This window comes from Erigeron canadensis, chromosome 9, assembly GCF_010389155.1.
Source record: "Erigeron canadensis isolate Cc75 chromosome 9, C_canadensis_v1, whole genome shotgun sequence".
NCBI classification, from domain to species: domain Eukaryota; kingdom Viridiplantae; phylum Streptophyta; class Magnoliopsida; order Asterales; family Asteraceae; genus Erigeron; species Erigeron canadensis.
In genome coordinates, this window is record NC_057769.1 from 12,953,424 (window position 1) to 12,971,438 (window position 18,015).

General features: G+C 34.1%; 1 protein-coding gene across 1 annotated transcript; it reads right to left on the reverse strand.

Moving 5' to 3' along the window:
* Positions 1–5,684: 5,684 nt before the first annotated feature.
* LOC122581679 (sphingosine kinase 2-like) lies at positions 5,685–13,647 on the reverse strand. Its single transcript, XM_043753930.1, has 10 exons — positions 13,165–13,647; positions 12,572–12,694; positions 12,378–12,478; positions 12,134–12,206; positions 10,716–10,802; positions 10,553–10,630; positions 10,342–10,412; positions 8,803–9,066; positions 7,512–7,634; positions 5,685–5,990 (listed from the first exon to the last, which is right to left on the reverse strand). Exons 1-10 carry the CDS (start codon positions 13,478–13,480, stop codon positions 5,799–5,801), a joined length of 1,428 nt encoding a protein of 475 aa, XP_043609865.1. The 5' UTR covers positions 13,481–13,647; the 3' UTR covers positions 5,685–5,798.
* Between the last annotated feature and the right edge of the window lie 4,368 nt (positions 13,648–18,015).

An 18,015-nucleotide genomic window follows, 5' to 3' on the forward strand; every position in this document is an offset into this window, starting at 1 on the left:
TTCCAGCATCTACGAACTTTCCTTCAAAATATAATCTTCCTTGTGAGTATGTGCGTAGCTCAGTATTTCCTTGACTTTATAAAATAACTTCACCGAACATATTAGTACTTGTACCTTGAGGTAAGGGTAAGTACCATTCGGTTTGGATTAGTTTGTAACTAAAACCGAAAACCAAACCGATATAACTCGGTTTTTGAAATCTAAAACTATTGGGTTTCGGTGTTTTCATGTCTATTTCGGTTCGGATTTTCGGTTTTAGTCGGGCTTTACCACTTGTGGGTTTGAGCCAACTTCGAGTAGAAAAGTTTAAAGTTTAATTTCAAATATAACATGTAATTCTTTTTTTAAGGTTAATTTACGTGAAATTTCTTGTTGCGATTCGACATCAAGAGATCAAGCATACGTTATCTTAACTGAATCCATGTTAGAGAGCCCACTCGAAGTAGATATTCCTATTTAAATTACCCGATTGAAGAAAACCCCCTACTAATCCGCCCGAATACTGGATCAAAAGGGTAAACCTTATCCTCTCAGATTGAACCTGGTAATACCTAAATCAAGCCTTTTTATAGAGATTTTTTTAACTGTGTCTTAAAACTTGAAGACAAACCTTTCGAATAGTGTGATATCTTTTTAACCACTGAATTAATGCAGAAAGGACAAATAACGTATTAGCGTAAATATCCTAAAAGAATAGATACTTACAAGCATTGATAGCAAAGTTTGACTTTGTGATCATTACTTTTCCAGCCTGGTTTCGGAACGTCCATAACATTTTTACATTTTTCATTTGAGCAAGTATTCCTTGAACGAGAAGTTGAAGCCATATTTTTCGTTAGGTGAATCCTATAGAGATGATTATAAAGTTAATGGTCTCATAACGACATTATATTATAAAAATAATATGCAATTCACTAGCTACTTAAACAAAACAATATCAAGTTATATCGGTAAGTATGATAGTTCAAAATAGAAAAAATGACAACTTCTTTCGGACTTTACCCATTTGTATATATAAATACCAGAATTATGTTCGCACAATGCCACGGCGGTAAGGGTAGTGATAGCGGAGGTGGTGGTGGTGACGGTAGTGACGGCGGCACTAGTAGGGACGGCAGTGGGGACGACGGTGGGGGCAGCGATGGTGGTGAATGTAAAAGTAATTGACGTTAAAGGTAGCAGTCTATTTACTTTAAGTGTTGAGGGATATATATTATAAATTATTTCATTAATTAAATTATAGGTATATTAGATGGAGATGTCTAAATTAATAAATAAAAGAGAGAAGTATTTTTTATTTTTCAAAGACGAAAGTTTAAAGGAAAAAAGAGGTGATTTTTTCTATTAGATAGTATAGATAGATATTTATAAATTAAGATGAGAGAAACAAATATAAAAAGAAAAAAAATAAAAATAAAAACATAGATTGTATTTATAGAAGTGTGAACATGAAGATACATATCTATATAGACAAAGACAAAAATAAAAGGTTAATATTTATCTTATGTGGAATACTTTATGGAAAATTTATATAGATCCTTAAGAGTAAGTAGTTATCAAATGTATAACAAAAATTACTTTCTATATCAAAAATCCTTCTCATCAATTTTATATTAAAAGTTATTAAATTAGTAACTTTGCATCTATATGCGTCAAATCTATAATATAATTAAAAGAGAAAGTTGGAGGTACACTTTGACACTCCTAATCCTCCTCTTTTAGCTTAATATTTCTTCCTTATAAATTCTCTATTTTTTAAATATTTATTTAATAAAAAATGTCCGACCTTTAATAAAAAAAATTCTTATAAGCCAACACATGTTAACCATCATCTACGACTCCGTGTTGTGCATGTATGGACTGTTTTGGAGTTGAACAACCCGAAGAAAATCAAAACGTTCGAGATGCTCTTTGTTGATGAATTGGTGTGTATATTTCAAATTATAAACTCTGCACTTTTTGTTTCTCTTTTTATTTAACTAAAGTTGAAAAAAAGGGTAAAATGGAATAATATTTTTATGGAGTGAACTTTCATATGTTCCTTCTTTAGCTTTCGTATTGATTAAGTTGTGATATTGGTTATAAACTTTTTGTTTCTCTTTATATTTAACTATAGTTGAAAAAAAAAGTAAACTGGAATCAATATTTATATGGAATTAATTTCATATGTTTCTTTTTTAGCTTTCGTATTCATTTAGTTGTAATAATAGTCAAACACTTTTTGTTTCACAATAATTATAAGATTTATATATCTTGAGACTACTCATCCAATGGACGAGTCTGAGCACTAGTAATATAATACTAGGTAGACGTTTACGCGATGCGGATGGGTGGTAACGAATGATGGCAATTGGTGGTGGAGGCAGTGAGAGGTGTAGGTTATCTATAGTATCTTACAATAATTATCACTTTCTCTTTTATAAAAGTGTTAGATGCAAAATCACCATTTTACCCTTGATAAATTAATTTACATCATCAATTTCTTATCTTTTAAAATATCTCAACTACCCATTTACATCAATTACATAAAGTCAATTACTTACATCTACCACCAACAACAGTTCGTCCTCCACGACCGCCGTCACCACCAGCAATCGTCGTCACTACCAAACCACCGCCGCATCGCGCGAGTACAATGCTAGTTTATGTAAATAGAAAAGTGTACTAAATTTAAAAATTAAATGATAAATGATGTAAATTAAACAATTAATTCTCTAAAAATATTTTTGGTAGATTATGTGTTTTAGTTGTAACTTGCAAGAGATGTTGGTATATTAAGGGCATTTTAGACACTTAAAACTGACATATCTTAACTGTCTTATAAAGCATTTGACCATCTTATTTTTTCAAAAAAGAACTCGATCTACCCAAATTATTTTAATATTACCACCTAATATACTTATAATACCTTTAATAAATTATTTACAAGATACATTCATTTACCTTTAAAATAATTACAATACTTTCTTTTTTATCAATTATTTTTATATTAATAACCACGCCACTACCAACATCGCCTCCCAACACCGTCGACGCCACCACCCATTGCCGCCACCTCCACCACCCGCCGCTGCCACCATTACCGCACCGCCACATCGTGCGGCCATATGACTAGTTATAAAATAGAAAGACCTAATGCTCTGTATTCTTTAATAATATAGTATAGATAAAGATATGAGAATTATATTTTGTACATATATATTAATGGAAACGTTCATATATATTGTTCACAATTATTGCCCATATTCAAAGAAAGACTTAAAGTAACATGATTTGGTAGGCAAGGGACACGGATACTTAAAAAAGAATACAAACCATGTAATTAAGCAACATTACTCGTAAATGTGAGATAATAAGTTGTGTGAGATGTTGTAAAAATGAATAATAATTGTATATTCGTATAAGTAAAGACATTCGTAGATCCTTAATGCTTATTCTTTCAATGGAACACAAGGTGAACATAACGATTTTTGATATATAGTGAGAGAAGTAAAGTGTGAGAGGTCACGATTTTAAATCAGTAGTAAAATATGTTTACTTGAGGTTAAATGGATTGTGATTGGTAATAAGATTAACAGCCGATCAGTGTATTAATATATACCATAACAGATGTTGATCTAAAAGTGATTTAGTACTGTATAAAAAACTTACTTATGTGGTTACTTTGATATGAGTTCTTCTACAGTGGGTTATTTTGATATGTTAACTCTATAGTTGGTTGACGAGTAAAATGAAATTAGATGAAATGTTAAAGAATTAAAAGCATTAAAGACAGGTAAATGAATAAAAATAAATGAAAGTAAGGGTAATTTTTTTTTTCATGTAATGTCATAGATATAGTTTACATATTCGTAAAATGTTAAAGGATAGGTAAAATAAGCATAACGAAATGTAAAATTTGTAATGTTTATAGGGTCGGTGATATATATATGACAATAAAAAAAAAAGTAAAAAACCTTTTCTAAAGGTGACCTTTTTTGTTCTAGTACCCCCTATTAGTATTTGATCGTCATATATACTATTGGCCTTGGTTAACTATATCAACTGTTTTCTTTTTAAAAATAATCTTTAACCCTTAATTATTTCTGATTTCAGGTTACACGATCAATTCATACAAGTTGTACTAAATATACACAAAATCCTCTTTTTCAAAAATCACAAATATCCAAAAGTGATCTTGATCATAATAAAACTTACTTATGTGGTTACATAAAATAGTATTTAACAAAAAAAAAAATCATAATTAAAATAAATTTTATAGGATACTCACAAATCTTGGAAGAGATTGGCTTCTTCGATGCGTAGAGAACGGGGTATTGAAATTGATCAACTTATCTGTTACTTCTTACTGTTTTATTGATGATAAGAGATCGCCTATTGAATAAGATGTAAGAGAAGCATAGATTTGGATAGACGGAGATATCTATAGTGGTACGATGATTATCAATAAAGAATGAGAGTGGATCCGCATTTAAATTAAATTTTTCAAATTTCAAATTAAAGATAGGCGGGATTAATTGAATAATTGCGCGCTTTTATGGCCTTTCAAAATTTTCGGTGATGCATTGTTTCATAAGATCGTTATTTCTACTATGAACATTAAACTTCCCTAGATTTTACTACATTTGGAAATCTAGGCGGGATTAATTGAATAATTGCGCGCTTTTATGGCCTTTCAAAATTTTCGGTGATGCATTGTTTCATAAGATCGTTATTTCTACTATGAACATTAAACTTCCCTAGATTTTACTACATTTGGAAATCAATTTTAAGAAAAGTATGAAGATTGAACAATCATAAATTTTACTTGGTTTCTTCGAATAATGCATATTGTTATTAGCTTGTTGATGCTTCTTTGAATGATGACGACTCGGCGGTTAAAATACATTATGGTTTTAGATAAAGTAATACAGGTATTAAAGTAAAACAAATAAAACAAAAGGTTTTCCTTCACTGTAAAACACCGTGCATTAATTGCTTCGTGAATCTTCGTGCATCAATCTAACCATGATCTAAGGGTCAAGATTTTGTCTTATTTGTTTTACCTTAATACTTTGTTTTACAATATCCAACCCCAATACATTATTTGGCACAAACCTATTACTTAACTCAGAATAAAAGTTAGAAAATGACAATGTATTTTCATTTTTGTCTCAAGATAGGTATTGTAGTACGTTAAACCTCAATATCATCTCATCTCAATATATACAAAAACAAGATATTGAAGAAACATTTCGAGCCACCAAAGCCCTCCTAAATCTACTATTCTCCGCCACAAAAATACTCTGACTCTTCTGATTAATAACAAATCTAACATGCCTAACGCTCTCTTTTTGCGGTTGTTTACACTAGTAGTACGGCTGAACACGAGATTGTTATGAACTGAATCGGGGTTTTCTTTCATGAAAATTCATGGGTTTATTTCACCCTTTTTAATGGATCATTTAATATGAATGTCATCTTACCTATCAATTGCAAACTATTAATATTCAAATATTTGAATTGAAACATTATAAGCTATTGGGAATAAACACATACACTGCGACCTCTGCTTGATACAGTTAGTTACTTGCTCAACCAACACTCCAACACACCTATTTTACTTTTACCCACTTATCAAGTCTTCGAAGTTTTAACATTACATGCAGCTTATTTCATTTATCAAACACAATCTTTTTCTTTGCTTTAATAGAATACTGCTGCGATTTTTATTTATTTATTTTTATTTTTGCAAGCGTAAAAAAAATTATATTAGAATTTACCAAAAAACAAAATTCGAGAAAGCTAATAATACAAATTTACAGAGGGGTAAACAAAGTAGCCAACCCTTGATCGACAACAATTTGGAGTCTATCGTATAGCATCAAGGACTTCAAGTGGCACTTGTATGTTCCATTGCCTCTTGCCAAGACTTCCCCATCTGAATCTATAATCCCTTCCTTCATTGAGTCACCTGTCCTTGAGCCAGGCTCTAAGATGACTGCCTGCACCTGTTCATAAAATTTCCAAGATAAATGTCTTAATCATCCAATAACAGTAAGTTTAACATGACTCTCTAGTCGACGTGGAAACTTCATCCCAAAACATTCTCATGGGTCATTCTAGGTTATGTTTATCTCTAAATCAGGGGTGTTTGGTAGAGTGGAATGGAAAGGGGAGAAAAGGAATGAGAATTACTGTTAAGGTAAGAGATATGTAACTAATAAAAGAACAGGCCAAATGGACGGAAACAAATGAAACATAATTAAAATTAGGTGGACCAATTGTAGGTTGTGACTTGTGAGGTGACCCATCAACCAAGAGGTTTGGAGATCCATGTTTGAAGCCGATAGCTAATAACTTATCCCTAACTTTATGTTAGGGTTCCATAATTGAAGCCTCAAGGCCTCACACAAAGTTACACCGGGTTTAGGATATTGTCTCAAAATGTCCCCACCATGTTTAAGTCGAGGAGAAATGGAGAAACTTGACCCAAAAACGAACCTTTTTTAACTGGAAGTTCAATAATTCATTACAAGTTTCAACAAAGTTTTGTGGCAATCTGATGGGGTCACCAAACATGAACCTCAACATAAAACCTAAGCGATTAAAACATCAACCAAGAGGTCGTAGGGTTTTAGTCCCACGATGGAGCAAGATATGTTTGAAACCTTGTCTTTCTAAAAGATAAAACAAAAAGTGAGATTATTCCGCACCATTTCGACCCATGCCAGATTATTACCCCACTCATCCGGCTCTGAATATCTTTTGTTGTGTAGGAAAAAACGATAAGTACATTTTCCAATTTCCGGCTAAAAATATAATTCAACATTCCTATTTCTGAGCTGTTTGAGTATATAAATGCAACAAGCCCTCTTCTTATCTTTATTCTTTTTAATTTTTTGTTTTTTGACAAATAGCCTTTCCAATATGAACTATTTGCATTTTTAGTACAACCACAATGTATCGGTTGCAATGTTGCATTGATTTTGGTTTAAAGATTCTTTAAGTTTCTCATTGCCAAAGGGTATCTTACATAATTTTTTAGAAGCTAACTCCTTTCATTTAAACATATAGATGATCAAACATTGCTTTTATATTAGAAAAAGCCAATTAAAAGCTCTAATCTAGAAACACATAATTTTTACCCCCCCCCCCCCCCCCCCTCCACCCCCACCCCCCACACACACCAAAAAAAAAAAGAAAAAAAAAATAGAGAAAGAAAAAAGAAAACTAGAAACACATAAAACACTACAAACTCTCTACTTATATTAAAATTGACTTTTATAGTGAATTTATAAAAGGAAAGCCAGGACAAACCTAGCTGGCCATGCTGCTTAAACCAATTAGCCAGCCTGCCCACCCCACCCATTTCGCCACATCTTGCAAAGAAGCATAGTCCTACTCCTAAATCCTAACATTCTCTAGAATTATGATTTTAGATTTTTTGTCTTGGATGGCAAAAGAATTGGGATATTATATTAATACATGTGATCTATATATGAAGTGAAAAGTTACTGAAATACACTCACCTTAAGATACAAGACGTGTGGGGATCTTACATAATGCCCATTACTCATTTCCGACATCAAGGATATTAAAGCTAACTTTGGGCAGTCCCGCATAAGAATCAAGTCTAGATAACCATCATCAAACTACAAGGAAAACAAGTAAAGAGCAACAATCATAGAACTGAATCAAAGTATAAAAAATAGAAATAGAATCACCTGAAGATGTTTAGATAGACAAATGAAAGGTACAAAATATGTTTTACATAATATAACCCCAAGCGCCAGAGTCCTAGAAAGTATAAGCTATGCATCTTCATATTAATATGTAGATAAAAATGTCTTCAAAGTTCACAGATAAACAACATAATACAATATATCACAGCACTTGTCGAGATTGTTAAAAGAAAACTATACCTTAAGAAGAAACAAAAAGAGAAATGTCAACTAATTATAACAATAGACTCAATGGTTTTCCATTGTCAGAAACTGGATGCATACACTAACAATGTTGGTCATTCAACTTTAAAAAGATGTATGCCATCTACTGCATAACCCACCAAGAATATATGGACAGTTATTTGTGCTCTTTTTGTTTGTTAAATATTCAAATTTTACTAAATGCAATCTTTTAACAAAATCAATACAGTAATATCAAATATTGCACATATTAAATTTTACATTTACCTGTCCTTACTTTAAGGTAAGAAAGATGGCAACATCTTTGAAAGAGGTTTATGGAGAAAGAACCCTGGTGGACTTTAAGAAACAATATAACAGTTACAATTAACAATATAGTTTTTTTTTTTTTTTTTTACTTTAAGCCAGTTATGGAAATAGCATGAGACCTTCAATAAATGGTACCTAATTAGCAGTGGCAATATTGACCCATTCAGTTATGCATGAATGGGGTTGGGTTATGCTTTATTTCTTAACGTGAAAACATAAAATCTATCTAAAAAGAAAAAGCATCAAATGGACTGTTACTTTCTATTTCTAACGAGTCTAACAAGTCAAAAGTTGCCCATTACAAAAGAATCAGACTATCATTGTACTTAAATAACCTGCACTTTGTAATCATATCTAAACACACATATTATTTATAGTCAAACTAAAAAAACTAAGTCAGCCCGATCCATTTTGATCCATACCCAACTATCCTGACCCGTCCATTTGGCCACCTCTACATGTATTCATCAGCTAAGAAACGGCGTACCCAATCGTCTATTTGATTGTCAAATTGGCTGGCTAAATTTTGTATTAAAGTGTGAATCAGTATCCACATCCACATGTAAATATATAAGTATAAACAAACCTTGGCATCGGGTGCAGCCATGGCTGTTTCAGAACCCCAAGAAACATTTTGAAGCCAAATACCAATAAACGGACCATTAAGCTTTCTCCAACTTAAACTTCCCAAGTCAACATTAGGGCCTCGATAACCATGGTGCCGAGGCTTTGGAGGTTCCATAGATTCAAGACCTGAACTGCTTGGTTCTCCTATATTTTCAAAACCAGGAGCAGGGACAAAAGAGATACATCCGTTATATTTCCGCAATCGTAGCATTCTTTGAAGGCCCTGAATAAGTTGTCACAAGAAACCACTATATCATCTTTCATTCACACAACTTAACACATTAGTACATGAATCTATAAATTTTATTTCCAATACAGAAATAGAACCCAGAAACTGTTGTAAGACAGTACAATAATTATTTACCATCAACATTCTCAAAATAATAGATCAAGTAATTACAAAAATGACAATCAGAAGGTTTGAATAAAGAATGAACAACACAAATAGTTAAAAGAAGAAGATAGTAATTATGTATTACTCATGAAATTAGTGCTGTACAATAGTATCAGGATGTACTTCTGTTTGAACTTGTGATAATTAGCTGTTTCAGTACTTGGTAAATCTGATTATTTAAGAACTTCAAAGGTGATAATCACAATGACTTACGTTGCAGCTACTCGTAAACTGATCATTCCGGACCACGTATAATTTGGAAAACCAGAATCAGTTTCACTATATAATAAACACTATCTACAACGTGAAAACACTAATGGAAACGCAATCCAAGACCCCCTAAGTATAATGTTTATTTAATCAGTAGATTAAGCTTCTAGATGATACTTAAAAAACGTCTAGTTAAAAAAAAAATTAGTTTTTCCTTTATCAATTAATTGAGGTTTGATGCAAACTCATCCCATGATAGGCTCGCATCAAGCCATAAGCTAGGCGTAGAACACACTTCCAAAAGCTAGCTCAAAGGAGAAGGGGCCACTTAGACTTATACACCACCAACCAATCCCATACTTGGCTGATGTGGGATCATAACAATTCCCCACCCTTTGAGGTCCTCGTTGGTCACTGCTATGTTGGTCAAGGTCGACACCCTTCTTTTTGGGTTCAAGTCATTACTCCATAGGCCACCACTCCGAACTTGTTGGTCACAGCTATGTTGGTCACGGTTGGCACCCTTCCTTTTTCAGGTCCAAGCTACCACTCCATAGGCCACCAATCTGAGTGTTGGAACTTCGAAGGTAGGGCTGGCTCTGAAACCAAAGGATACAAAGCCAACCCACAATAGGCTCGCATTAAGCCATAAGCTAGGTGTAGACCTCACTCCCAAAAGCTAGCTCAAAGGAGAATGGAACACCTAGACTTGCAAACCACCAACTAATCCCATACTTGGCCGATGTGGGATTGTAACAAGGTTTAGCTTAGTATTTTAGCCTAAATGTCCGCAACTACTTCTTCCTATATTCCAACCATACACAAATGCCCAAACACCGACCAAACACCATTTTGTGGAACAAAAAAGTTCAAAAGCAAAATTGTAGAACTTACGTATATATCCATTCGAGCACTTCCCATCCACCGATATCGCTCAGATTCAATATCTATGTCTGCTATCAGCCCTTTAAAAGAAGAGAAAAATAAAAAGAAAAAAGATTCCTAATTAAGTACTTAGATGCATAACCATCAAGTATTTTGAATCAAACAAAAGCAAGAGCTATGAATTAAATAACAATATAGAATGAGCATGCTTAAATTGTACCCCATGCAAGCATTAAGACACTAAAGAATCTTGTCTCCCCCTGCCAGATTGTTGCTACATCCAGAGACCGTTTATGCCCTGCCAGAGATGGATCATGTAACACAAACTCCAGTTAAAATAAAAAAACTGCGTTCACAAAAGATATTTACATATATAACTATACCTCGGATTGCCGTAAGCATAGCATAAGCAACTGTACATGGCTGACCAGCCGAATGCAGAAGAGATTTTATCATTCCATTTCCAGTACCTTCATCAAAAACATTTGTCTAAATGACCCACCACAATGATTTTCCGTCTCACCGTAAGAGAATTACACAAAGGGGGATGTTAACGAAAGGGCTGCCACATATGATATTAACTTGAGCATAGATAGTGAAAAGGGACTTAACTACAAATGACCCTTGCATAAATTAGCATGTAAGAAACCAGATCACATAGACAAATCATTTCAAGTCCTATAAGCTTGATATCTGATCTTCTTATGGAGGCTCCACTTTGCAGCTAACCAACTCCAATTAGAGAGGTAGCAGTTAATAACTTAATATGAGGTAGGAATTCACTAGTAACAACTTAGAAAATATATGCAAGCACACAGTACGTGTAGAAAGAGAGAAACTGATTATTTACTAAAAACTGTTGACAGAAATAGTGAAACCATGTCATAGTTAAGTTGTTCTGCATGAGAAAGGATAAATAATGACGCTGTTCATCGATATAGCTCCCTTGTCTCTCCGTCTCGTCAATATTCATGACATATTCAGCCATTATTCAGTGTTGTAAAACTCAAGGCTGGGGAACTCGCAACTTGGACACCCCTCAGCCGGAGTCTGAGGTAAAAGTACTCGGCTACTCGGAGGGATTGGATTATTGGAACTTCTTATATAAAAATAAAATAATCAGAAACTATATATATAAATGAAATATGTTTAAAAAAAGTTAAAAATCTCTACAATAAGTTGCCATAGTGATAGTTTGTGTAATATTTACAAGATCTAGGAATGGTTTCACAGATCTTGACCAATTTTCACAGATCTTGACGGCTTTTTTCTGATGTTGAAAAATTAACACTGTTGACCTATTTCCTGCTCTCACATTGCCTAACTTGCCTCAGCCGACCTCCGAGGTAAGAGTACTCGAGGAGGAATCGGCCAACTTGGCCAAATTTAATAACCATGGTAAGACTTGGCCTAAGATGGTTGGGTACTTAGCAACTAATTGCTGAGTGGTCAGGCACTAAGACAAGGTAGTGACAGGAGAAGCAACCATGTTTACAGACCTTTTCTTGGCTTCGAATGATCAGAACATGTAGTAGAAGAAAGTTATATATAAAAAAATTCCAACTAATTTCAATATTTATATACAAAAACTTCAGTCCAAGTACTCCCAACCTCAGCTGGTTACCTGCTACAAGGTCCCCAAAAGCTAGAGTACTGCCTAGCGAGTTTTAAACCTTGGGAACATTATCATCAGAACTTTAGGACAGAGTCAAGACTAGAAACATTTCCAGCATGCAAGCTAAAAATAAATATCACTAGCAAAGGGGGAAGAAAAGAAATAGCTAGCAAGTCAAAAACAGACCTGCGGGTATAACTCCAATAGGCATCTTTATTGCTTCTTGCCAGTCTTCTCTTTCCAGCAATCCGTTAACAACCTACTTAGAGAAGTGTTTTACAACTAGAGATTAAGAGAAATTCCGTATTGTTTACCATAAATAGCATAGTTACTGTAGGTTGTGGTTGACGGTTCCAAACCATGAGACAAAGAAAGAACTATTAGCCTAAAATACTAGTATAAATGCAATGATTAATAACAACAAACCAACCTCGACCAATATCCCATCTCCGCTAACACAGATAATCCCATCATACTTAGTAAGATCCAATTTATGAGAAACTTCCTTCGCATGTAGCTGATATTTCGTTTCTGGCATTGAAATTAAAGTAATAAACCCAATAAGAAATGGTTACACTACAAATAGAAACAATGCACAATACATTATTAAATCATGCGACAAACCTTGTAAGGTATATTCGACATTAGCATCCTGGAGCAAAGGTTTTACATCATCAGTAAAAACCTTGGAAGCAGATTTACTCCCTCCAAATGGGTTAACAAATATAAACAGCTTCTTTGGCCGGCCTATTGTGGAATTCAACTAGAAATGAGAAGTACTGTACTTCAAAAATCTACAAAGATATCAATATTTACATATAATAACAACAATATCACTAAAGCTTATTATTAATCGAGTCCATAGCAGTTCCGAAAAATGAAAATGTACATATACACAAGGCTCTATTCATGCTTATTGGCTTATTTGCATTTGGTTTATATTTTATCAGCCTTTTATTTTTTTTGAGTTTTGTTAATGACAGCCCTTAGGGTTGCCCTTAGGGTTGTCCTTAGGGTTGTCAAATTTGATGCATTAAAATTTGTACTTTGTCTTGCGAAGATTTAGAGGGACGGTTATTGATATATAAAGTACTACTTTTAATGCATTTAATAAGATGTTAAAATTTGTACTACTTTTAATGACAACCTGCTGTCATTATCATTTTCCTTTTTTTTTATTACTTCAAATTTAAAATAAACCTCAATGAATTATTTACCTAAGGAATCAATGTATCCTTGAATCTTGTCACACAAATTCGATATCGAATCATCCGAAACCGCCTCGAAAACGAATGATTTCCTGATCAAACTCGGCTTGAAACTTCCAAAACAGAATCCAGCATTTTCAACAAATGATTTGATTATAATCTGTTCACCGGCAGTTGAAACTCCGACCACTTCTTTCTCAACTGAGAGGCACCGGAGGACATTGCGGTTATCATTCCACCGGAGTATTCCGTCGGTGGATAAAGTCAACGCTGTTTTGTAACCGTTGACTAGAACCTCTTCGTATGCTATGTATTGTTGATCCATTATTGTCTAAGGCCTTTCGATGCAGAACTAAAATAAAATATACAGATTTAAGTTTGAGTAGTGGTGTGGAATAGACAGGGTTTACGGGCATGTGCGGTTTTTGTCCATTCGTGTAGATAGAAGGCGCTCTTGGTTTTGGTCTTTCTTTGTGTATGGCCAAAAGTGGTTGTGTTTACCCTGGGCTTTGGCCGCTTGGGTGACAATGGCATGGTTTATTTTGTAATTTCGTTTAAACTTCTTGGTGTGATTCGACAACGAGAGATCTAACATAAATTATCTTAACAAGGTCCATGTTAGAGAGCTTACTCAAAGTAGAATTGTCTATTTCAAATACCCAATGGGGGAAAACCTACAACTAATCCGTCTGAAAGCACGACGATTAATAGGGTAAAACTTGTCCCCTCATACTTGAACCTAAGTAAAGACATCATAGAAAGACTACCTGTATCTTAAAGTTGGCTGAATGAGGATTCAAACCTGAGAACTATAAATTATTAGAGGAACTCTAAACCACTGCATCAACTCATCATTGATTATTGTGGTGTGGTTATGATCTCGTGATAATGTGACATTATCATTTTAGTGTGATAACGTTATCATAACTAATCTATCTTTGTAACATTCGTGATTTTTGACTTTTATTAACGTGATTTAAACGTGACTAATTGTGATCTATTTCCACGATTTAGTAGCTTAATTGATTTTCGACCCGTTAACTTGAATGTGCAAATAATTAGCAAATTTAATTTGTGGAATTCATTTAATACCTTTTTGACAATTTTGTGACGTGTAATTATGCTAGACGAGGCTACGTGGTCGTATTAGGCGGTTTGGGATGTAAGACGATTTATAAGTTAACTAGAAATGTAATCGGGTGATCCATGGGTCAACCCATGACTCGTGAACCACCCAATGACCCAACCATATCCAAACACCCAATCCAAGACTTCCATGCCATCCATTCATTCAATTCTTCCACCCACATCTTCTCTCTCTCACTAAATGCAAAGCTTCTACCCCTCTCTCTCTCTCTCTCTTTCTCTAAATTTCTTGTTCATTTAATGCTCATATTACAAGATTTGTGCAAGAGTTATCACCTTCATCATCAAGTAATCATCATATCAAAAGATCAAGTCCTCAAGTGCAAGAATTCTTGGTTTTTAGCTTAAATTCGGATTTAAGCTTCTTGAAAGAATTTTGGTGAGCAAACTTGTCTCAATATTGTTGTTTTATGTGTGTTATCATTATTTTAGTTAAAACAAAGTAACCTTGGGACAAAATTTGAGTCAAAACCCATTTAGGTCGGATTTAGGGTTTCTAGATAAACAAATGGGTCAAAACCGAATTTATCATTTAATTGATGTCTTGGGTTAAATCTTTTGGTGGGTTACGTTTGTATACATGTTTCAAGACTAATGTAAATGATTTGTGACAAAAATTCGGATTAAATCTCTCAAAAACCGAAACTAGGGTTCTTGGGTTCAATGTTTGGTCAAACTAATTTAAATCACAAAAATTGATGAATTCAATCGATTTGAAGTGGAGACTAGATTTGTTTACATTTATCACATTATTCATTACACAAAACATGTTTTAATTAGCACCAAATCGATTCCATAGTGCGAATTAGGGTTTTAAGCTTGTGGGTCAAAGTTTGATTAAATAGTCAAACGTATTCTTCCCTAATTTTTTCCCCAGTTTTCGTGCTCCTTCTGCTTCACCGTATGCTACGCCCCACCTCAGCGTCCCAGACGCTCCCTTCCGGCTTTGTAGCGTCTCTTACGCCAGGACCACCGTATGAGACGGTGGCCTGCAACTCTAAAATGAGCCTTACACCCTTTTTCTTCTGTTTACGTTGGATTTGGAAGCATGAGACGCTGAAACTCCACTAATCCAACCACCGTAATGTACGGTGGATACCACTGTACAAGAAGCCAGCCCGACTTGGCACACCGTACCTTACGCCGCCCACAACGCCCTTTACGCCCTGCCATTGTTCAACCAACGTAATCTTATGCTGCCACCATCGTAATTTACGGTGGTGTGCTTCCTTAGTTTTCCAGATTTTTGAATGTAGGGTTTTCAATACACAAGTCATTTCAAGCTTTCGTTTAAGCCTTCCCTTGTCTCCTCTAATGTTATAATGAAGTATAAAACATGGTTCCAAGTCGTGAAAACCCTAAATCTATTCATGTCAGACAAACGTTAACTAAATATACGTATATATGTATATAAGTACATGTGTATAAATGAACATATTTATATTAATACGAATGTTGTATACACACATTGATAGGTCGTGAACTTTGAGGAATTTGGGACAATTATAATTCGTTGAATACTTATAATTTGACTATAACTCGACATTCAAGGCAAATGTGAGTTTTGTAGCCCATACATTTACTTTATTTGGGGTGGAAAGTGTACTTGTTCGTTTAAACGTTTGTCGGTTGATACACTTGATTATGATATGAAATGAAACGTTAGTTGACTAATTGTTTACTTGTGATACGTGTTGTTCGACGTTTATATGTGACCAAGGACAACACATATCACAAGTAAACACACGTTAGTTGAAATAAAACGTTAGATGATATATATTGTATTAAGACGTTATATATATATATTATGTAAGACGTAGACGTGGACGGTAGATTGACAAATCCACACCCGGTATGATCATAGCCACATTATGATGATATTTTGTTAAAACGTATATTTATATATTATGTAAGACGTGGACGGTAGATTGACGAATCCACACCCGTCATGATCATAACCGTGGATTACGGGTTGTTTAACCTGTGTATGGAAGATATTATATATGGACGATCATTGGACGATATTATATATATATGGACGATCATTGGACGTTGACTTGACTTGTGATAACGTGGAACCTTTTAGGGTTCCCTTAGACGTGATTAGGTTCCCTGTTATGCATTATTCTTGATCCGATAATTGTAATTGGAATGTTTTGTATGGCTTGTGCAATCCTTTTAATGCATTTAGACTTGTCTTTACTTAATTTTCATATCGTGCGGTGCTTTGTATGTAACCCCCATGCTTCCTCCTTGTTGAAGTGTTACAATCTTATATCTTATTATGTCACATCATGATTAGGCCAAAGAGTTATCTTTTTATAAATTTCATTGGTGGCAGGCTCAAGCTGAAAATCATTATAAGTTCATTAGACAATATCGAAGTTATGATAAATAGAAGCGCAAACGGCACAAAAAGGTACTTAACTTTTACCCATTTTTCAATCAAGGTACTTTTCTTTCTTTTTTTAATTGAATATATGATAGCGATATTCATCTTAACCGGTTACCTAAATAATAGGTAAAAGAGTCCTTTTTCAAAAAAGAAAAAACAAGTTTTATCCTTAAATTAAAAAAAGAAAAGAAAGAAGAGTACCTTGATTGAAAAATGGGTAAAAGTTAAGTACCTTTTTGTGCCATTTGCTTTAAATAGAAAAATCTTTTGTATGAATTATAAAGCACCCCCAATGCCAAAACCAATACACTGCCACATAAGAAAACCTCTTTTCAATATATTTTTCCTAATTCACATCCAATACCTAATCCATCGATCCAATACATTTTAATACACAAAAAATACAACCAATCTCCGTATTACCCTCCACGGATCTCCCGAATAAGGCTCCAATACAATCGATTACGGAAGCCACCCAACGGTGTGCTCCGTATTGGAAGAGCAAAACACTCGAATACATAGCATATTGGGGGCGCTCTAACACATGTTGATTGATGTGCTTACATCTCGATTAGGCAACAAACTTATTTGGCTCTATCTAAAAAAGTTCCTAGATTCCTTAATACATTTATACTCCACAAAAAACGGTACCATTTGACAACCACATAAGATTCAACAAATCATTCCATCCATAATCAAAATACTAACATCACCTAAACTTATAAAAAAAATATACTTTTCACACGACATGAATTCTCAACTTTTTCACAAATACCCAAACCACATCACCTAAACTTAGAAAAAATAGAGAAGTTGGTATCTTATCATTGTAAAGTTTCACTGCAAAAGCGTTGAGCCATAATTGACGTACCAAAAATGTGACCTTACCACACGCCCACACCTCGAATTTTACATTATTTTGAATTAAACAAAATACCAAAAAATGCTTAAAAATATATAACGACTAATTGGGGCCATGCTTAAAGGATGATCAAGATGAAATCCTTCTTGGATCTCCTACAACACTTATCTAAAATTAAAAGAAAAAACATTAATGGAATTAACTAATAAAAACCACATAACTGCAATTGTGAATGCTATAACAATTAATATATAATTCGATTAACTTTTTTTTTTTAAAGGTGAATTTCGTTGAAAACTCCGTGTCACGATTCGACAGCGAGAGATCTAGCATACATTGTCTTAACCGGATCCGCGCTAAAGAGCTCCCTCGAAGTAGAAATGCCTATTTCAAACACCCGATGGGGGAAAACCCCCTGCTAATCCGCCCGAAGGCACGACGATTAATAGGGGTAAAC

Bases quoted from the DNA above. Each gene is read 5' to 3' on its own strand.
- LOC122581679 (XM_043753930.1), bottom strand. From the start codon at position 13,480: ATGGATCAACAATACATAGCATACGAAGAGGTTCTAGTCAACGGTTAC. The intron at 12,695-13,164 runs GTAAATAATTCA...ATTCCACAATAG, and splicing joins AGGATACATTGATTCCTTAG to GCCGGCCAAAGAAGCTGTTT. The intron at 10,631-10,715 runs GTATAGTTATAT...CATCTCTGGCAG, and splicing joins TATGCTTACGGCAATCCGAG to GGCATAAACGGTCTCTGGAT.